The 22061-nt window shown below is 44.8% G+C and overlaps 1 protein-coding gene and 1 long non-coding RNA gene across 6 annotated transcripts in view; one reads left to right on the forward strand and one right to left on the reverse strand.

The window, feature by feature from the left end:
* TBC1D24 (TBC1 domain family member 24) overlaps window positions 1–4557 on the forward strand; it is a 38766-nt gene extending 34209 nt beyond the window's left edge. For all 5 annotated transcript variants that reach the window (XM_081169886.1, XM_081169888.1, XM_081169889.1 and 2 more), the window contains one exon: window positions 907–4557. In XM_081169886.1, coding sequence (XP_081026012.1) covers window positions 907–1061 — 155 coding nt within the window. In that variant the 3' untranslated portion in view covers window positions 1062–4557. The remainder of the gene's footprint in view (window positions 1–906) is intronic.
* On the reverse strand, window positions 2319–21745 carry LOC308573229. The gene is made up of 3 exons (XR_014001999.1): window positions 20362–21745; window positions 7114–7157; window positions 2319–4978 (listed from the first exon to the last, which is right to left on the reverse strand). It is a non-coding gene; the product is annotated as an uncharacterized lncRNA (long non-coding RNA).
* Window positions 21746–22061: the final 316 nt, after the last annotated feature.

Genomic DNA, 22061 nt, shown 5'->3' on the forward strand with positions numbered 1-22061 from the left:
TAGGAGAATGATTTTCATCTGATATCGAGCTGTAGTTAGGCCTGCAGTGTTGAGTTTGGGGGGCGGGAACTATAATAAAATAATAATAATCTATCTGGGTTTCCTCAGCCATACTGGGCGGCTCCCAACAGAGTGATGAAGATGATGTGGTAAAACATCAAACATTAAAAACTTCCCTAAACAGGGCTGTCTTCAGATATCTTCTAAAAGTTAGATAGTTGTTTATTTCTTTGACATCTGATGGGAGGGCGTTCCACAGGGCAGGCGCCACAACTGAGAAGGCCTTCTGCCTGGTTCCCTGTAACCTCACTTATCACAGTGAGGGAACCGCCAGAAGGCCTTCGAAGCTGGACCTCAGTGTCCAGGCTGAACAATGGGGGTGGAGACACTCCTTCAGGTATGCTGGGCTAAGGCCATTTAGGGCTTTAAAGGTCAGCACCAACACCAAATTGTGCTCGGAAACGTACTGAGAGCCAATATAGGTCTTTCAGGACCGGTGTTTTATGGTCTTGGCAAATAGATCCAGTGTGCAATATTTTATCTATTCTGCATCAGACTCTTGACCATAAGCTCTTCTGAAAGCTAAAATAGCCATAATTGAATGCTCTGCATGTGCTAGCCTTCACCAACATGGTGCCCTCCAGATGTTGTTGCCCAAAACATCTGGAGGGTGTCAGGTTGGCAAAGACTGGTATACACCTTGGATTCTGAGAGATCCATGAATTCTTAACTGTAGAGCAGTTTGATGGGGTGATAATGTCTTCTCATAATATATATTCACATGTTCGGGCAGCTGAAAGCTGTCATTCTGTGTCTCCAGAAGTAGTGGAACTGAACATGTGGATTGGAGCCACTGCTTTGCATCTTGATGCAGGGACAGTGTAACTGTGGTCTTTTCCCCCACAGGTGGAGGCGACGGTCAAGCTCTCTACATTGACGCAGACCTGAACCATGGAAGAACTGGCCACTGCAACACTTTCAACAACCAACCATTGTGCTCTGAAAGTTTCCAGATAGCTATCATAGAGGTTTGGGGTTTCAAGGACACTATGAGCAACTGAGGAGATAGAGCCTACTTTCAAAAACAGCTAGCTTGTGGAGCATCTTATGATTCTGACCACAACTCCAGTTTCAAGAGTCGAGCTTATTTATAAACCCACAAAATCTGTAGGCTCCTTTTTTGTAATTTAGAAAGCTAATTTGCAGGGCTCACGTAGATGCAGGGGCCTCATTGTTCAGCCGTTGTATTCTTCATATGCAATTTGTATTTGGCTAAGCAATTTATCCTTGACCTCCTGTTCTTACCTCTGGAAACCTTTATGCATATCCTGATATTTTTGGTAGCGAGAAGGTGGCCTCACTGAAGTATCCAAGTTGACTTTTATCTGTGTCAGAGCCTTCATGAGGCCAGATAACATTTCTGATGTCAGCAGGTGCTTGTTGGTGACTGGATTTATCCAGCAGTGTAATTTTTCTTCTTTTGCAGAAGCTTCTAATCCCTGCTAACATTAGCTTGGATACAGAGTGACTCCCATGCAATCCAAACTGATTATGTTGCCGATTTTTCTCTTCTCCCAACTGCAGTCTTGCTTACTGCGTGCCACGCCAACCTAGAGGCTTCCCCCGATCCTCAGGGGCTGCAGTGGGAAAGGGAAGGATGAGAGAGACCCATTGCACATGAGCAGAACACACTGCAAATGGAGTGTTTGATCCAAGCCATTATTTTCTATAACCTATTAGATTCGAGAAATCTGTTAAAAGCACCATTTTTGTGTGTGTGTGTGTGTGTGCGCGCACACTCTCATTTACACACCTTACAGCTGGCTGTTGCCCTAATAGCCAGTCTTCGTTTGACATTCCGCTGTGTGTGAAGTGAGGCTGACTGAGTAATTTGGGAGTACTTTTCCCCCCTTTGGTCTTCAGTGCCACTGCTCTGTCGAAGGCATCTTGTCTGACATGCTGCCATCCTGCTTTTCTGTTTACATTCCTGATACTGCATATCAGTGATACCATGATTTTTTTTAGGGGGTACATTCAGGCAGCTAAACGACCCTTATGGGATATACAACACACTGAACTACTTCCTCCTGAGTCGTTGCTATTTGTGTTGAAAAGAAGCTGGGAGGAGCTTGAAGCAGTATTAGCTAATTGACCTCAAACTTTAGCACAATCTTTTGAAGTGAAGCTATTGCAACAAGTTAGGGAAATGGCATAGTTGTTTTGACTATTAAAGGACTGTTTCTTCTAGGGACTCTAGGGGGTGCTGCATCCTCATTAACCTGACAGATACCTGGTCACTGGAAGCTTTCTTGCATGCAGCCTTTGGCTGTTTGGTTAGTACTGACATCTCTTCAGTTCAGGTTGCCACGTGGTAAGCAAAGTCTGCCCCTAGACTAACACAGAAGCATTAAGCACATCTTGTTGGTTTTCCGCTTCCTTTTTTTGTCTCTGAATCTCTGTGAGATCTGCTCATTCCTAGCTTAGCAAATGAGGAAGGGAGCTTTGCCATATCTGATATCCGCACAACTGCAGTAAAGTAGCCAGCTTAGAAGATTTTCCTTTAGAACTGGTTATTGAGTGTTTCCATTTGATTATGCCCTGTCTTAGAAATGACACAGCCTATGGCTAAAATGGGGGGAAAGCCAGCTTGTTACAGAACTTGCTCGGTTGAGGCGGTGCAAAACTCATCATGCTATAGCCTTTGGGGACGTTACATGTGCTTGAAGCTAGGAGGTACTTAAGATAATAGCTCAAGAACATATCATATAACCTGGCTTATTTTAAGCTTGTTTTGGCCCTTTCTCTTACAATTTCTAGTAATGTGGACAAAATTCTACCTGCCTGATTTGATGGATGTTGTTTGGTAGTGGAGTAATACAGACACAAAAAGAAGCCATTGCATGGTGTCCTACTGTTGAAGCTGTTTGCTCGTGCTGTCTGGGGAGCTTTATCTGCAATGGGACTACCCTCCTCTGAATGAAAACTGGTGGCATTTCTGGCCATCTTTCCACAGCCCAGTCCACTCCCCGTCACTTCTCTGTTGGAGTAGAATGCAGCACATGTGAACAACACCAAAACATCCAGCTAAGGTGAATTGTTTAGGATGTGGAAGTCTCAGCAAACCAAGTGGAGAATGTTTCCATATCTATCCAGAAGGTGGCACACATTTCTCAGTGGATGTTGACATGGTGAAAAATAAATAGGTGTTAACAGTCATCTAAGCTTTTGTGAAGCAGAGCTGTGAAAGGGGGGGCCGGGATGTTACCTGCCGTCTTGAGAAGGGTGCAGCTCAGAGTCTGCTGCAGCAGGTTTGGCAAAAATTTAAAAAATACTTATATCTCCCTGTTATGTTTCCCAATCTGTTTTAAGTGGGAGGTTTTTAGCATAAGCAGTTTTGGATTATATGTCTCGAAGTCGATACCTTATTCGTGATTTCATTATAATTCGTGATTTCAATATAAGCAAGCTGATATTAAGTTTTATCCGGTTTCTGTCTTCAGTTTTTGAGATCTTGATGATGACTGAAAAGGAGCCATTCTAAAAGTGGTTTCCTGGAGATAAGTCCCTTCCTTGTAATAATAGGTTGGACAGCAACACTTGCTGGGTTGAGGAAGGGAGAAGTATTGGCAGTAGCAAGAAGTGACATGAATGTAACTAGAAACAGCTTCCAACGTAATTCTTTGGGGTGCAGGCAAATTTCTACCCACCTACAATAGACTGCTGCAGTGCTAGAATTTTCTTGGGAATGTTTCAGTAATTCACTGAGAACCATGTACTTGTTGACAACCAAGACTCCCTATTTCTCATTGAGATTATTTAGCTTTTCTTGCATATGAAGAGAGAACAGAAGAGAAAGTCAATATTACCATTAAAGAGTTAAAAACACCTCATACTAGAAATACTTTGTTTTAGGAAACCATAAAAACTGCTTCATTCATTCAATCAGTTGTTAATCCCAGAACTGATGTTAAGCACAGAATTTATTCTTTTTTACAAATATATATTCCGAGGTGTTTACTTCTTCCGTCTCTTGAAATAAGTGTTCTAGTTCTCCTCCAAAATCTGAATATGTATATTTTTGCCTTGCCATCGTAATGTGTTAATATCACAAGCAAGCAAGGCCTTTGCCCTCATCTACACACAGTTGGAGCAGAGAAACTCTGGTGTTGCAGATACATATCTAGAAGGTGGACCAGCGGCCAGATCTCAGCTGCTGTCTCCTCCCTCTCTCTCTCCAGGTCACTGTGTGTCCCTTTGGTGTGTTTCGAGATGAGCATTGTACCTGGTTGTAACGATACATGTGAATGTGCCTACTGCTCCTGACAATGTGGTGATGTTTATTTCCCTGGAGGCAATTGTAGCTTTTGTGCAATGTGACTTTTTCCCCTTAACATATAGTTTGTCTCCCTTCCACAATTGATGTCACTGATGGCAGTTGTCGCTGTGTGTGTGTGTGTGTGTGTGTGTGTGTGTGTGTGTGTGAGAATCTGTGGCCACACAGAAATCAAATTGACTTTTAACAGAAAAATAAACTCTGGATATGACTTGACTCTTCAATGCAGCCACATGGCTGTTGGTGTTTCCTATCTTAACTTTTCTGTAAGTAGTTGGTCCTGCAGCCAGCAACTTGTTTAGCTGGCCATGTGCTGGGATACTGAGATCTTGGGTGTGACCAGAAACACCAGCACTCTACTTAGGCAGCATGATTCATAATGCCCACTCCATTATTGCTGTTCTCCTAAGCACAAAAGCAGTCCCCCTCTCTAACAAGCAGGGGGAACAGCTTCTTGGATGCATCTTCCAAGGCAATTAGCATCATCCTTAGAAATCAACCAGGAAAAAGTTTCTGGCAGGGGCTCAGATAGTACCTGAGTTTTATTGCACAGGACCCCTGAAAACCTGAATGGGTTGCATGCTGTTGAGTCTGAGAAACAAAACCTCTTGGACCATCACAATTCCACATAAACTGTATATAAACCTGGACAGCATGAGAAAGCTAATTACCAACTGATTTGAATATGATAAGCTATGTAAACACAAGGCAGTTCATCCCTTTGGGCAAGGGGGATCTTGTGGCAGTTGCTCATACTGTATTAACTAATATGCAGCATGTAGGCCATTAGAGCTTGGCCTGTTTGTTTGTCTCCTGGACCACAAGGTGTAGAAATAAATTGTCAAGATGGTCACAAAGGTGGTGTGCACCACCATGCATTTGAAGCATATGGCTTCCTGCAAAGAGTCCTGAAGTCTGGGATTCCCTAGGATTGGTTTTTTTTTGGGGGGGGGGATAATGTATGGTGTGTCCACTGCCTAAGGCAAAGTTAGACTTTGATGTAGCTATGGCCGCTCTTGCCTTTGGCACCACCCACCACAGGCATGTGGCCCCTGCAAGGCTGCCTGTGGAGGAACGTGGCCCTCAGGCTGAATTCCTCATCCTTGCTATATAAGCATTGTACATTACTATATCCTGCCAACCTAGCAGTTCAAAAGCACGTCAAAGTGCAAGTAGATAAATAGGTACCGCTCCGGCAGGAAGGTAAACGGCGTTTCCGGGCGCTGCTCTGGTTCGCCAGAAGCGGCTTAGTCATGCTGGCCACATGACCCGGAAGCTGTACGCTGGCTCTCTCGGCCAATAAAGTGAGATGAGCGCTGCAACCCCAGAGTCGGTCACGACTGGACCTAATGGTCAGGGGTCCCTTTACCTTTACCTTTACATTACTATATAATATAGCAGTACTTCATTCTGGCCTCTAGAGGTCCCTGTTCGGCTGAGTTCAAAAGCAGTAGCAACTACTAGACCTTCTGTTTGCAGAAGGCCTTACTGTGGATTCAAAGCTGCTCTTTGCAGGCAGGAATCTCTTTCATGAGCTGCACCACCAGAGCGGTGGTGCCTAACCTGACCTGGCGCTACACACTGGTACATAGTAACACAGGTCTAGATTTTACTATCACAGCCTTGCAGTGCATGCAGACAGGCATGGGCGTTTTGCTCATTGCCATTTTGCCCATTAAATCTCTGGTCAGCTGGGAGCTGTGGCACATTCTGGGCTTGACAGCAGAAGTCTGGCAGGGCCCTACAGCCGCCTTAACCCTCTAAGGCATGTATCAAGTGTACCTGGTTGCCCTTGCCCCCACCCTAGTGTTTACTACCCTACACTGGCCTGCAAACAGCTTCAGAGGAGCAGTTTTCGACAGGAGCACGAGCGGCTTCCACATGCATTTTCTAAAACACTTTAAATGTAAGGACCAATTTAATGTTGTTTCTAGCCCGCCCCCCCCCCCGAAGTGTAGGCTGTCCTCAATTAGAGGGGCAGACATCTGTCTGAATCCCTCTTTGGTAATACCACTGGAGTGAACAAGCAGCAGCACATCAGATCTTGGGACTGATCTGCGCAAGCACACACTACTTCCTTGCAGTTGGAGGTGCAGTTGCACCAGGTGCATGGAGCAATGCTGAAGTATCAAGGTTGGTGCTGCATACAATGAAATATTCTAGCAAATGCTGGAATTCTTTGGGGAGGCAGTGGCCCTTAACTCTGGATAAGCTGATGCCCACTATTCACAGCTCCTCCAGGGACTGTTCCTTGAGCTTCTCCGCTGGGCATTTCAAAACCGTGGTGCTAAGCTTCAATACTGATGCTGCATTATGAGTCACTATGGAGGCAGCACCAGGCATCCTGGAATATCCTTTCCTGACCAGCAGCTTGAAGAAGCCTGTAGATTATCCTTGCAGCAAGTGCTGTGCTGCTATTTCCATCCAAAGGAGAGTGTATGTCTGGTTACAAATTGTCAGTAAAATGGAGCCATCTCACGCTGGCTTTCCACATCTCTGAGCCCCCTTGGGCCAGGATCACAGAAGAAACGCTGTGGCTGATGGGAAAACAACTGCAGGGTGTGCAGCAAGGCAAGTGTAGCTTAAAATGTGGGGTTCTACTTTGCCTGCACATGATTTTTCATCTTCAGCCTTATGGTGCTTTAGTAATATAGGAACACAGGAAGCCTTATATTGAGTCAGACCCATTGGTCCATTTAGTTCAGTATTGTCTGTGCTGACTGACAAGCAGCTCTCCAGAGTTTCAGAGAGGAAACACTCCCAGTCTTACGCAGCGGTACCTTGAACTGAACAAGGGTTCTTCCACTGCACTGTGACTCTTGCCCTTAAAAAAATGAATTAAATTTTTAGTGCTCATGATCTAGTCATCATCATAAACTTTTACTGCACTAGCCAAAGGTCATGACATCTTCCAAAAACAGATCTACAGTGGTACCTCGGGTTAATAATTTAATTCGTTCTGGAGGTCCGTTCTTATCCTGAAACTGATCTTAACCTGAGGTACCACTTTAGCTAATGGGACCTCCCACTGCTGCCACGCAATTTCGGTTCTCATCCTGAAGCAAAGTTCTTAACCCGAGGTACTATTTCTGGGTTAGCGGAGTCTGTAACCTGAAGCGTCTGTAACCTGAGGTACCACTGTATTTGGAGGGACTTGGATTGTTACAGAAGAGTATTCAGCCATGCAAAATAGAAAGCAGTCTTACACACACACACAGAGAGAGAGAGAGAGAGAGAGAGAGAGAGAGAGAGAGAGAGAGAGAGAGTCAGACCATTGATCTACTTATCTGAGTACAGTGGTGCCCCGCAAGACGAATGCCTCGCAAGACGAAAAACTCGCTAGACGAAAGGGTTTTTCGGTTTTGCGTTGCTTCGCTAGACGAATTTCCCTTTGGGCTTGCTTTGCAAGACGAAAACGTCTTGCGCTTTTTCTTTAAAGCCGCTTGAAGAGGCGCAGTTGCGACGGACCGTGCTTCGCAAGACGAAAAACATCACAAGACGAAAAGACTCATGGAACGAATTATTTTCGTCTTGCGAGGCACCACTGTATTGTCTACACTGACCAGCAGCAGCTCTTTGAGGTTTCAGACATGGATCCTTCGCCAACCCTGCCTGAAAATGGCAGAGATTGAAACCGGGACCTTTAGCATACAAGGCAGATGCTCTACTACTGAGTGACAGCACTTCCCCATCACTTGCTTCAGGTAAGCTTGAACTCATAAACTCAGTACTGCTGTGCCACCAAACACTGCATCCTAAGTGCTGTGCACTAACTGATTGCATCGCATTGCTAGAGCTGCAAAATGCTTGCCTTTTGGAGTGGAACACAAATTTTTGTATTTATATCCTGATTTTGGAAGAAAGTGCAAGGTGGTTAAATGATTTTTTTTTTAAAGGGTAATACTTTCCCATGAGTTCTTCCCAGTTATCCTTTGCTGGTGATGTCATTCATCTGTCTGCAGCTCATTCCTTCCATCAGTTTCAAACACTAAACAAGTAATAATTCTATTCTAGAGACATCAGGAGGTTGAGATGGGTTTCCGCATATTTTAAAAAAGTTGTAAATAATTATTTAAAAGGTTCAGGCCAATACTGTATTTGTCTTCATTTCTAAATAAACCACAACCTGTGATAACCACAAAACAAACCAAGTATAATCTATTTATGCTCCACCAACTTCAAATAAAATGAAGTTACAGAATATAAAATGCATAAGATTGTTAAAAGGCGGGAAGGGGGATTCAAAAAGTCATCTTAGATTGTCTAATGTCCTCCGATGTAGGACAGAGGCAGAAGGCAGAGTGGAATCCAGTATCTGTTGAGGAATGATGTTCCTGAAACTACTGAGATTGTTTCAGGATATTTAGCCGAGATTTTTAAAGTCAACTTTAAAATTACTAATTTTACTTAATGGTGGCTATTGAGTCTTTTTTATGTTTTGTGTTTTAATATGTAGGGATTACCAATATTTTACGGATGGCTTTTATACGTTCTGTTGTCCAATTATGCCAATAAAGGCTGAATGAATAACAAGATTCATGAAGAGTAAGGCTATCTTTGGCTTCTAGCCATGAGGGCTATGCTGTGCCTCCATAGTTGGAGGCAGCAATGCTGAAAACCAGATGCTGGAAACCACAGTCGGGGATAGTGCTGTTGTGTTCAGGTTCCGCTTGCGGACTTCCCTCAGCTAACTGGTTGACCACTTACAGATAGGTAGCCGTGTTGGTCTGCCATAGTCAAAATAAAAAAATTCCTTCCAGTAGCACCTTAAAGACCAACTAAGTTAGTTCTTGGTATGAGCTTTCGTGTGCATGCACACTTCTTCAGATACACTGAAACAGAAGTTGCCAGATCCTTCTATATAGTGAGAAGGTGGACCTGTAAGACCTATTGCAGTCGTTAAGAGTCGTCAACAGGCTCATCTCAGCTATCTGCCAATCTCCCATTCCCACCACCCTTCTGAGTAATACCCCTCCCCACCTTCTCACTATATAGAAGGATCTGGCAACTTCTGTTTCAGTGTATCTGAAGAAGTGTGCATGCACACGAAAGCTCATACCAAGAACTAACTTAGTTGGTCTTTAAGGTGCTACTGGAAGGAATTTTTTGGTTGACCACTGTGAGAACAGGATGCTGGACTAACTGGGCCCACCGGGCTAATCCAGCAGCCCCCTGTTATGTTCTTGTATTCCTAACAGCAGCTGAAGAATGAAGAAAACTTCCAACAGCCAAGTCAGGCCTTTCACTTTCAAGTTCCATTTTCTGTAAATGCTGAAGCTGACATCTTTTCATTTCTTACGAAACAGACTTCCCTGTATACAGTGGTACCTCTGGTTACGAACTTAATTCGTTCCGGAGGTCCGTTCTTAACCTGAAACTCTTCTTAACCTGAGGTACCACTTTAGTTAATGGGGCCTCCCACTGCTGCCGTGCCACCAGCACGTGATTTCTGTTCTCATCCTGAGGTAAAGATCTTAACCCAAGGTACTACTTCCAGGTTAGCGGAGTCTGTAACCCGAAGTGTCTGTAACCCGAGGTGTTTGCAACCCGAGGTACCACTGTATTAACTGACTGGCTGTTTCCTGTTCCACCCCTCCTCCCTCTCCCTACTTAAAAACTACACTTCTCTTAAATTTCCCAACCTCCCTCCCTCTCTCTCTCTCTGTATGTCTGGCAGCCAGCCAGCCCATGAAACCCATGAGAAATGTAACAGCTTCTATTTCTTGCTGCTTCTAGGGGGGTAAGCCAGGCTACGAGACCTGTTGTTAGTGATAACAAATCCTTTTGTTAAGCATATTGAGAACAAATAACATTTGCTTTTCAGTTTCTTTCCAGATTTTGCAAAAGACGGTTTATTTGTATACAAAAGCAAACTGAATAGGAGGGCATCATGGCCTGAAAAACTAGAGTTGAAGGAGAGGAAAATGAGCCCTCTGACAGATGAGTGATATTACACATTTTGTTTTCACTGATTTGTGTGTGTGTGTTTCATCCAAGGAGCTCCAGGCAAGATGCAGGTGCCATTATCCCCTTTTTATCTTCACATACCCGAGAGCCAGGCGGAGGAACAATACTATAATCATTTGCTTAGTTATTTATTTATTTGAGCAATTTAAATACCCCTTTGGGGGAAAAACAATCCATCTCCAAGGTGGCTTACAAAAGATTGGGAGAAGGTCCATAGCTAAAGGGTAGAGCGCCCATTTTGCTCAGTGTTGTCTACACTGACTGGCAGTGCTCTCTGAGGTTTCAGACAGGGGTCTGTCCCACCTAGGGAAGTGGGCAAATCTGTTGATGTAGGTTTTGCTCAGTTTCTCATTTCTCCAGTCTTAAATTTCAGTTCTCCACATTTCCCAATGAGTTTGCAATTTTTTTTAAAAAAAGTCTTTGTGAAAATTCATCATTTTACTGCAAGTTTCTCCCGATATACATTCTTGAATGCAATTTTGAGTACTATCATGCATCAGTGTGTGTTTATTTTCAGTACTGCATGCATTTTGGGCAATAGACAAATTTAATAAATTAATAAATAAAAATTGCATGCATTATGGAGAACTGCACTACAAAATTTGGAGAGGTGTGAATTTCAAAAGATGGCTGTGTTTTATGCATTGGTTTGGAAAGTGTAAATCAGGTAGGTTTGCCTTTAAATGCTAATCAAATTTATTCCCCATCTTCCCAAACCTCATTGGGGATGCTGGAGATTAAATCCTGAGTCCTGCGTGGAAAGGGCCTTTTCTGTCCCTCTCTCATTCTCACTGCCCAGGGAAGTTCCAGCAGGGAGGGAGATCCCTTTTTTGCCAGACAGCTGAACTGATTGCTTATAGAGGACGTTCTTCCCTCCTACTTCTGTCACTGAATTCATGTTGACTCCCTTCGCCCATCTCCTACTGGGTTCCCCACTGCCATGAAATTAGGCTGAGGGTTTCAGGTCTCCCTAACCCCTGGTTTCAGCTAATTTCAGCAACAGCGTAATCAACAGGCTGGTGTTAGAGGTGATCCCTATGTGACAGCTGGAGCGTCATAGGAAGCTGCCTTCTCCTGAGTTAGAGCATTTGTCCATGTAGCTCAGTTCTGTCTACATAAGGAGTAACCAATGTGGTGCCCTCCAGATGTTAGACTACAACTTCCATCCTCCCTGACCTTTGGCTGTGCTGCCGTAATGGAGATCCTTATTATATTCCTCCATAAATAAATCCTTCATTGCTGCAGCTGGAGGGTTGAACCCCCCCAATTCTGGCTTCCCTTCCCAGGAAGAGCTGAGCCACTGACTCAGTTCATGTCGGCTCTTTGGCATGCAGGAGGAGGGGAGAGAGAAAGAGCTGACTCCATTCTTTCATTTCCCATTCTTCCATCGCTGGTGCTCCAGGACTGTGTGCACTGTAAACAAAGCCGAACCTGAGCCCAGCAGCATCCATGCTCCTCCAGGCTGGTTCGTGCTAGTGGGTGTTTTGTTTGGCGTAGCAGCAGGAGCTGGCTGGAGGCAGCGCATCCCTGCTTCCCGCAGTCATGGTACGGTGTGATACTTGCCTGCGTCAGCAGCCTCCCCTCTCTTAATGCCCTTGCTGGCAAAAGAGCTATTTTGGTCTCCTTACCTGTTAACCCCATGTGTGCCGCAGCCTGCAAGGATGCATCAGGCGCTGTTGAGTCTTCTAAGCAGGGAGCTGCCCATTCAACAAGATATTCAAGGATCCCTTTTCACTCACTGAATGCATTTGCATACTGCCTTTAGGGGAGGTAGGTGCTCAAAGCCGAGACAAAATGGGGATTGATCCTGCCCAGCTCCCAGGTGTGGCACGGCAGCCTGGACCACGCATACGACACACATAATACATTTTACATCTTCCTTTTGAAAATTTCTACTCTGCCTTTTAATCAAATGCTTCAAACAGAGAAAAATTACGTTTTCAAAAAAGCAAAAGGAGCCCTTATTCCTCTGGCTGGAGGCAAAAAGCCTAAAGCAGCCTACTTCTATCTTGCTGTTGCTCAGGGGTGATGGGAGTTGTAGTCCCAACAACATCTGTGGCCTAGACTGGGTCCTTCTCTCACATTTTCAGGCCAACGTATACACAACATACATGCTGGTATGGCACACACTGTCACCTTCCTTCCTTCCTTCCTTCCTTCCTTCCTTCCTTCCTTCCTTCCTTCCTTCCTTCCTTTCTTTCTTTCTTTCTTTCTTTCTTTCTCTCTCTCTCTCTCTCTCTCTCTCTCTCTCTCTTTCTCTCTCACACACACACGCCACATCACACTCATTTCTAACACAACACTGGGCTTAAGAGGAAGCCTCTCTTCTCAGTCCAGCGTTGCAGTGGAAGAAACAATCACTATTTTAAAAAGCACCTAACCAAAGACTCTTGACTAAACTTTCCTATTTCATTGAAATACGAAATTGCTGATCATGTAACCAAAATATGTAACTTCTCCTTCAGATAAGTCTCCATGCCTGCACACTGGAACTTGTAACTTCTAGGATCAGGTTGGGTCCTAGAAGTTACAAGTTAACTTAATGCCTTTCCCAGGGAAACTGGTGTAAAGCATTATTAAAGACAGAATTACCCAGCAAGATACACAAACAAGAAGCCTTGCTGGGGCAGAGGAATCTCTTATCCCAACCCAGTACTGAAAAGGAGAAGACCGGGGCTGGCCATTTCAAAAGGTTTCCAGGGCCTGATCTGACCCATGGTTTCTCCACCCTTATTATATGAGCTTAATTTCCAGCTCTCCTTTAAGGAACACCTCTCTCCCTCCAACCCCAGTTGAACAAAACAAGACAAGCCATTTGGAGGAAATTCTTCCTCTTTCCCACTGATAAGTATTTGATCAGTAATGCAGCAAGCAAGCATAAGAGGGAGCTCTCTTGCAACCACAGCCACTTCTCTACTGAGCTGTTGAGAAAGGGCCCAAAAAGGTTGAGTGAGCCCCTTTCCAGCTATGTCCAGCATGTAATATGATTACTCTGCTTTGCCTCCTTGGTTGGAGGCAGTATGGCTCTGGATGTCAGTTGCTGGAAAAGACAGGAGGGGGAAATGCTGTTTTGTTCAGGTTTCCCACATTCATCTGGTTGGCCACTGTGAGAACAGGATGCTGCACTAGAACTTCTATTGGCTGATCCAGCAGGGCTGCTCTTACGTTCACATTCAAGTAGATGACCTGGCCTGCAGGCCAGATCCCGTTCCCAGTCCCAACCCATGCAGGCCAACTATGGCAGGTGGTTGGGAACGCCCACCTGTCAATTCACCTGACATTGCGGTGGCATCAGGTGACCCGTTTTCCAAATTAAGCTTTGCGGGCAAAGGCATATGGTGCCAACTATCAGCTGATCCTAGGATCTTGTGAAGCGCTAGGTATGGTGCTCCGCAGGGTCCAATGATCATTGGAAGTTTCTAAAGCCTGTGCACAGCACTTCACAAGACTCTGACAGCTCAGGGTGCAGTGCAGCAGAGGGCTTTGCAGGTGCCCTTTCAGCTGACCCAGGTCATTACATCTGATGTCATACATGATCTAAAGTGTGTGTGGCTTGGCCAGAATGGTCTCAAGGGCCAAATGGGGAAGGTTAGGCACACAGGCTGGAGGTGCCCCACCACTACACTAGGGTGTCAGGCCAGACACACAGAAAGCTACCAGGGCATGTATGTAATTCTTAGTGATCCACTCCAGTTTCAACTTCCTTTTTCTCCATAAACTTTCCCACCTCCATGGTTAATAAAAATGAAATGAAATGAAACTCGCCAGTAGCCTTTGGTTGTCTAGATATGCCCAGCTGAACTGCAAACTTTGACTTACAGCTATTTGAAGCCTCAGTTTCAAAATGTAATTGCATTCAGAAAATTGCATTATGCAGTAGCAAAATGTGTGGGACACTTATTGCATATTTGCAAGGAACATGACTGCTGAGACATTTTCCCGTGTTCTTGTAGCAGACCTTCCTGCCGAGAAAGGAGGTGCAATTAAACACTTTGGACAACATTGAAGCCCTTGCTCCTCTCAGCTGATGGTCAAGAGAGGCCCTCAGGGGCTGGATGAAATCTGGCAGCCACATCCAGTCTGTAGGCTGACAAATTTATTTATTATTGAATTTATATACCACCCTATATCTAGAGGTCTCAGGGTGTTTCACAAAATAAAATCAAAATATAAAACCACAAAATACATAATCAGAATAAAAACAACAACCCAATAACCACCACCCCCCAAAAAACCCCACATTTTAAAAGGCCGTAGCATGTCAATCAAATCAACCAAAGGCCTAGTTTAAAAGGAACAGTTTTGCCCAGCACCTAAAGGTGTATAATGAAGGCGCCAGGTGAACTTCCCTGGGGAGAGCATTCCACAGACGGGGAGTCATTGCAAAGAAAGCCCTTCTTGTGTTTCCACCCTCTGGACCTCTCAAGGAGGAGGCACACAAAGGAGGACCTCAGAAGATGATCTCAGGCTCTGGGTAGGTTCATATGGAAAGAGGCGGTCCTTGAGGTATTGCAGTCCTGAGCCATTTAAGGCTTTATAGGTCAAAACCAACACTTTGAATTGAGCCCAGAAACTAATTGGTAGCCAGTGCAGTCGGACCAGAATCGGTATAACATGCTCAAACCGTTTTGCTCCACTGAGCAACCTGGCTGCTGAATTCTGCACCAGCTGAAGTTTCCAAACGGTCTTCAGAGGCAGCCCTACATATAACGCATTGCAGTAATCTAACCTTGAGGTTACCGGAGCATAGACAACAGTAGTTAAGCTATCCCTGTCCAGATAGGGGTGTAGCTGGGCCACCAGCCGAAGCTGATGGAAGGCACTCCAGGCCACTGAGGCCACCTGAGCCTTGAGCGACAGCAAAGGATCCAGGAGTACTCCCAAGCTACGAACCTGCTCCTCCAGAGGGAGTGTAACCCCATCAAGAGCAGACGATCTCCCACTCATCTGGTTTAGGGCTCAAGGCTTGACAAAGCCTCTCTCCTATGGTTTTATGACGGGGTCCTGGAACACTACTTGAGTCACCAGTGTTAGCAAAGTGTTAGCAAAGCCATTTAAATAACAAAAATGGAGTCTGGTGATAAAAGTCCTGATAACACTTTGCAGAGCAAACTGGACAAAAATAGTGTATAATCTGAGGAGAAAGGAAGAGAGATACAGGGACACTCAGGTTGCGAACGTGATCCATGCAGGAGGCACGTTCGCAATCCGCAGTGCCACATCTGCGCACGTGCAGGTCACAATTCAGCATTTCTGCACATGCGCAAAGCATGATTTAGCTCTTCTGTGCATGCACAAGTGCCGAAACCCAGAAGTAACCCGTTCCGGTACTTCTGGGTTCAGTGAAGTGCGCAACCTGAAAGTGCGCAACCTCAAGCATCTGTAACCCGAGGTATGACTGTACTTTGTCTTGCTTAGTTTAGGCCTCATACATAGCAGGAGACGTACAGAGGAAAATGCCCTTAGAACTACATGGCCAATCAGAGTACATGCTACCTCAGTGAAGATCATGCCACTCTGCCTAGTTGCTAAGCAACACCGTTACCTTGGCTAGTTGACTTTAACACTAACAGAACTAACCCTTAAGTTACAAACTGAACAATCTCTGCTGCCGCACTTCCAACAATCAGAAGTGTGCTTTACTCCTGCGCTTACACTCCAGTTGTTGCAACAGCCCCTTCTTGGAAAATATCTGGACAAGTACAAATTCTGAAGACAAAAAATAAAATGCAGAAGTGAAACCCACAAGAGGAAAGATTCATTGGGGAAATAGTGAATGCATGCTGTGAGTCATGGAAATGGGATGGTGCTAGCTGCTTTTTAAGGGAGGACTCAAGAGTGACTAGCCTTGTCCTCTGACACATATGAAAGGGATGCTACCAAATGAGAGAAGGAATCTTTTAAGGTCTGGACCTACTTCAGTTGATTCTTTTATCCTACTCCAGTTGATTTATAAATATATATTGTTTTAGCCATTAAGCAATACAATTTAACAAATGCAGTGACTTTTGCCCACTTCCATTGTGCTATAGCACAAGAGTGCCCCTCCATACGGTGATAATGCAACAGCTCTGAGTAAGCATTGCAGAACAGCTAATCAAGCAGAATGGTGTGTGGATTGTCCAGTATAAACCCACCACTTAATGTGCTATTATAACAATGGCATGTTGCAGAGTTACAGCTGCGTAAAAACTCCAGTCTTGGAAGATCTGTAGTTAATCGGTTTTGAGGCTGCAATCATGTGTACAACCTCCTTTTCCTTAGAGTAAGACCTTGAATACAATGGGATTGACTTAAATGGAAACATGGATTAGTTGCACTTTAGGTCCTTGGTGGCTTCAGGAGGAGACATGCCTTGAAAATTGCAGAGTTGGGAAAAAGAATACTAAAACTGAATAGATAACAAGCACATGCTTCACTTTCTCCCTTTCAAGGGCTTAGCTTTGGTTGGAATGTGCCCCCTTTGTTGGCATACCCACAACAATATTATGTCTCACTGCAATGGCACAAAATCTGTGTTGTTTTAGGGAAATTAATGTGTGGGCTTGCAGACCCAAGAGGAAAAAGTGCAGATATGCACCAGTTCAGGGAGTGGGCGAGAATTGCAGAAAAACGCAGAAGAGGACAAGAGACAAACCCAAATGCAATACCACAGAGGAGCAATCCTGCTAATTTATAGTTGGCCATTTTCCAAACGCTCTCCACACAATTTCCACTCCTCCATCCAGATTGGTCTGCCCAGTTATTTGCAGTAGCTTCCTTTTTAGCAGCTCTTGTGGCTGGGGGAGCCCAGGGTTAAAGCCAAATTAATACCAGTAGAATAGTCTGAATACTCAGAATGAGTGGTGGGAAAGGGGGGTAGGTGATGTGCCAGCTCTGATCTGAAAGCCCCACACAGTAACCAGGACTAACCTGTAACAACCGGGCCTGTGCTTTCTATGTCCACAAAGCAAGACGAACCAAAAACAACCAGCTCCCATTCTGGCATGTTCCTCTGTCATTGGGCAACCGGTCAGGAACTTAAAAGACTCTAGGTTTCATTGGTGTCCCTGCCCCCGGAAGAGCACGAGCTGCTTATGAAAGGAAATCAATGAAACATTAAATTGCCTCCAAGTACACCACCAGAGGAGGCTGGCTTTACAGAGGCACCATAAACAAGCTTGTGTGTTTCTCTGACCTAAAAGGGCCAAGGGAGGCATAGGAGATTTTGAGGTGGTAATATAAGAGCCTTGCTGGAACAGGCCAAAGGCTTCTCATCTACTCCTGTTTCCCATAGTGGCAAATCAGATGCCCTCCAGCCATGGGTGTAGCAAGGATTGGAGGGGGAGGCAGAACTAATGTGATTGATCAGTCAGTTACATATTTCTACTGTTTTACATAATGGGGGGGCAGCTGCCCCCCTGTCATGCCCATGCCTCCAGCAAACCCATAAAGAGGGCAACAGCCCTCTTCCACTTATGATCTCCGCAACAGGTACTCAGGGGCATGCTCACCAGGACTGCTTTAGAATCACCTTGTTCATTTCAACAATGGTTGTGTAAGAGAACCTTAACCTGGTTGGTGTCCCATGCCAGGCTCTTGCTCAGTTCCAGCCCTATGCAAAAGGAGCTGCATGAGAACTTCCAGGTAGATTGCCCCTCATATTCATTAGTGCAAAAAGGGGGAAATTCAGAATTCTGCTCTATACCCAATGTCTTGGCTGGCCCTATGGATGTTCTGAGCTTCTGAGAAGGAATCTAGGAGGCTGCCTTTTACCAACTCAAGCCAGTGGCACACCTAGCCCAGTACTAGAGACACTAAGTGGCAGCAGCTGCTTCCCAGCCCTGTTTTGAATGGAAGGGAAGGCACTGCCTTGTCCTTTGTATCCTGGCAGTATAGGAACACAGGAAGTTGCCTTATACAGAATCAAAGCATTGGCCAATCCAGCTCAGTATTGTCTATGCTGACTGGCAGAACTCTCCAGGGTTTCAGACAGGAGTTTCTCCCAGCCCTACTCAAGGATTGAACCTGGGACCTTCTGCATGCAAAGCAGATGTTCTACTCCTGAGCCACTGCCCTTGTGTAGTGAAAGCTAGATGGCAGGAAGCCTGGAGCAAGTGGTGTTGTGGTCTGGAGTCCCATTACCGTTTCTGCAGCAAGGTCCCTGCAGAGGCACTGTCTCCCAGCATCCTAGAGCCTCCCAATTAGGATAAAAGGAGTGTGTTTTAGGCACTGTACGCTCCAAAGCTAAGTATTTAGGTGCACGAGGTGCTTCAGTTTTTAGGGGAATGGTGTGCAAGTTCTGTTATGTGCAATAGAACTTCGTGGAAGATAAAACTTCAGAAGAGGATATTGGAGCACTCCAATTCATTTCCCCATGTATCGTGCACAGAAAATAGTACACCTAGCTGAAAGTCAACACATGGAGATCTGCATCAATCGTTGAAGTGCATCCCTAATAATTATTATTGTAAAATTATAATATTATTGCAGAATTGTTGGCTGTTATACAATAAGCAGCACGGCTGCAGCTATCACGAAGGGACCTTGCACTTCAGAATTCGCCACTACACTACAGTACTAGTCTGGAGCAGAGGAATCATTACCTTCCAAATCCCTCTCGAGTTACTGTTAACTGAAGATGAGCCATTTCCTGCTGCTCTGGGTCTCTCCATGTGATACTGACTTAGTCAGGGGAAGGAGGATGGAAGAACTGTGAATCTGTCTGCCCTCATCACAGTCCTCTTATATAGCCCCATCTTCTAGGTTCAGTTCCCCAGAACTGAACGGAGCAGCAAATTAGGATACAATCTTGCAAAAGTTAGTCATCAGAGCTGTTGTATCATTAAAAGGAAAAAAAAGGAAAAAAATAATAAGAGGAAATCAGCAGTTAAAGCTGCCTCCCAATACAAAGAAAACTGGCATTGGGGTAATTTTAGAGCGGCTATTCATATTCATTACTAATTGCCTCACTAGGGTCAACAAGAAGAAATAAAATCCACTAAAACTTTGAATTTCAGTTAGCATTAAAAAAGGATCTCTGCTCAGTTTGCTTCCTTTAGACCAGGGGCAGTACCCATGAAGGTTGCACGACACCATCATTTTCCACATTTCTGTTTTTTGCATGAATCTGCCCTGAACTTCTCGTTGATGGTTCCTTTTCCAGACTTGCATGGTAAACGTGCAGAGGAGGTCTGTTGCAAGAATGAAACTTCTGGGGTTTGTAGGCCAGGTTTCCGTACCCACCCCAATCCTGCTTGACATCTGAGATTTACATTTTTAAGACTCGCTTTCTATGGCTGTGATTTGTTTTAAACAGCTTTGAATATTGTGTTTAACTGCCATAACCTGCCCTGGAACCTTTGAGTGAAGATCACCCTCCATCATCACCCTCCATCATCAGGGGGAAGAAGAAGAAGAAGAAGAAGAAGAAGAAGAAGAAGAAGAAGAAGAAGAAGAAGAAGAAGAAGAAGAAGAAGAAGAAGAAGAAGAGTTGTTTGGATTTGATATCCCGCCTTTCACTCCCTTTAAGGAGTCTCAAAGCGGCTAACATTCTCCTTTCCCTTCCTCCCCCACAACAAACACTCTGTGAGGTGAGTGGGGCTGAGAGACTTCAAAGAAGTGTGATTAGCCCAAGGTCACCCAGCATCTGCATGTGGAGGAGCGGAGACGCGAACCCGGTTCCCCAGATTACGAGACTACCGCTCTTAACCACTACACCACACTGGCTCTCACTGGGTAACCAATGTGGTACCCTCCAGAGGTTGTTGGACTACAAGTCCCATCATCCCTGATATGCTGGCTGGGGGTGATGGAAGTGGAGTCCAGAAATAACTGGAGGGTACTGAATTTGTTACCCTTGGTGTATATATAAGCACTTGCCACCTGCTACTCTGCCACTGTCATGCCCCCCGAAAGACCACCTATGTAAGGAATTTCCTTCTGTGAAACTTTGTCGGTGATGCAGCCACCAGCCGACTAGCTTGCTGTCCTACCCTCTATGTTCTTTCTGCAGCTCTAATAAGATCAGCCGAGACCATGCATAAAACCCCAGAAATCAACAGTTCCATTCAGTGTCGTACCTTTCTAGCTGTTTGGTTTGTCAACAGGTGTTATTCTGGGTGAACTGAATCTGAAACAGGGCCCCGTCAGACTTATCTTAGCAAGTAACCATGGCAACAAAGGACAGCTTGTGGAACAGGGTGCCATTCTGAAGCCATCTGCAGAGAATCCCTGTAAAACATTCGCAAAACCCATTCCAGCCAGTTCTTTCTATGCTTACTGCAAAGGTCATTTCATGATGCTCGGCTGATGACTGAGCTCCATTTCCTAATCTGCAACACTGGTGAGAGAGCCACTGGGGAAGAAGGTCCTTAATAGGACTAAGGGTCTGGCTCCCCTCCAGTCCCATGAAGGATTTTAAGGGGGTGGGTAGTAATGACATGGCCTGCTCTTGTGCCTCTTTGATTGACAGAAATCATGGAAGGCCATAGCTCAGTTAAAGACCTGGATATTCACCCAGGCTTCCATTGGTAGTCTTAACACCTGATTGGATTGTTGTGCATTATTTTAAAGTGGCAATTTAATCTATGTTATATGTTCTGAGTAGCTGAAGCATTGCTGAAGCAAATAATAAAAAAGCAATGCCTGATACCATTCTCTGTGCCCACATCTAATTTCTATCCCAGCCTAAGACCAGAATGACTCAAGAACCACCAACTCCTGTATGACCCTGCCCAAGCTTTAATACCAGTTTCCAAGCATCTACTTTTTACTGTGTCTTCATGTAATACAAGATGGGCAGGTGCAAGAGACTAGGCCTTTCTGGTGGTGGCACCGATACTGTTAAATATCCTCCCTGCAGAAATTACCTGGGCTAAACTGGTCTATTCCCATTTTAATAAGTTTCTTTCCTCAAAGATGGCTTTTGAAGCTTATAAACTACCTTCTGCTTCAAGGCCTGCCTTGTTTCAATACTGTACTGCCATTTAACGGTCTATATTGTGGTTTTGTATTGTTCTAATACAGACAATTTTTTATTAATTGCTGGGTTTTATGTATGTAAGCATGAATGAGATTTTACAGAAATAATAACACCCCCAACCATTTCTGCACCAGACTGTAGCTTCAGAACCCTTTTCAAAGGCAGCCTCACGTACAGCATATTACAGTAGTCCAGGCTGGATGTGACCAAGGCAGTGGTTGCTGCTGCTTCTAACCATTCGCTTTAATGAGTGGACACAGCCGGTATTTATCCTGTCAACTCTCCTTCATTCCTTTGAAAGGATTTGCTATAATCAGTGTCTTACGCTGGTGACCTTACCAGCAATTGCAGAATGCTTTGGTCCCACCCAGATCCCTTCTAATGGAATGTGCCGGCCTGTGTTTCTACTGCAAACCTCCATGCTTTCGGTGTCACGCTGGCTCACCCACAAGAAAAGCTTCCACAAACACCCAGACCAAGGCTTGGTGTTTTCCCAGCAGAAAACAGATCTTGACCAGCAACAAAAGAAACGTAAACAATGGTTGAAAAGGAGGCGAGAGAGGAAAGAAAGATATGAAACTGTTCTTCCTGTTTGATGAGTTCCAAAGGGAACATTTAAAAAATAAAATAAAACACACAGAATATCCTGATTATATAGAGGCTAACCAAGAAAGTCACCAGTGACTTATTCGGAAAGGCAAGTAGCTCAGCTGACCCCACAAAACTAGAAACACCATTAATCTTGTTAAGGCAATCAAGGCCAACTTTTCTCTATATGTTTGCTTTGCTATTAACCTT

Source organism: Podarcis bocagei (assembly GCF_964188305.1).
Source record: "Podarcis bocagei genome assembly, chromosome: 14".
Lineage (NCBI taxonomy): Eukaryota > Metazoa > Chordata > Lepidosauria > Squamata > Lacertidae > Podarcis > Podarcis bocagei.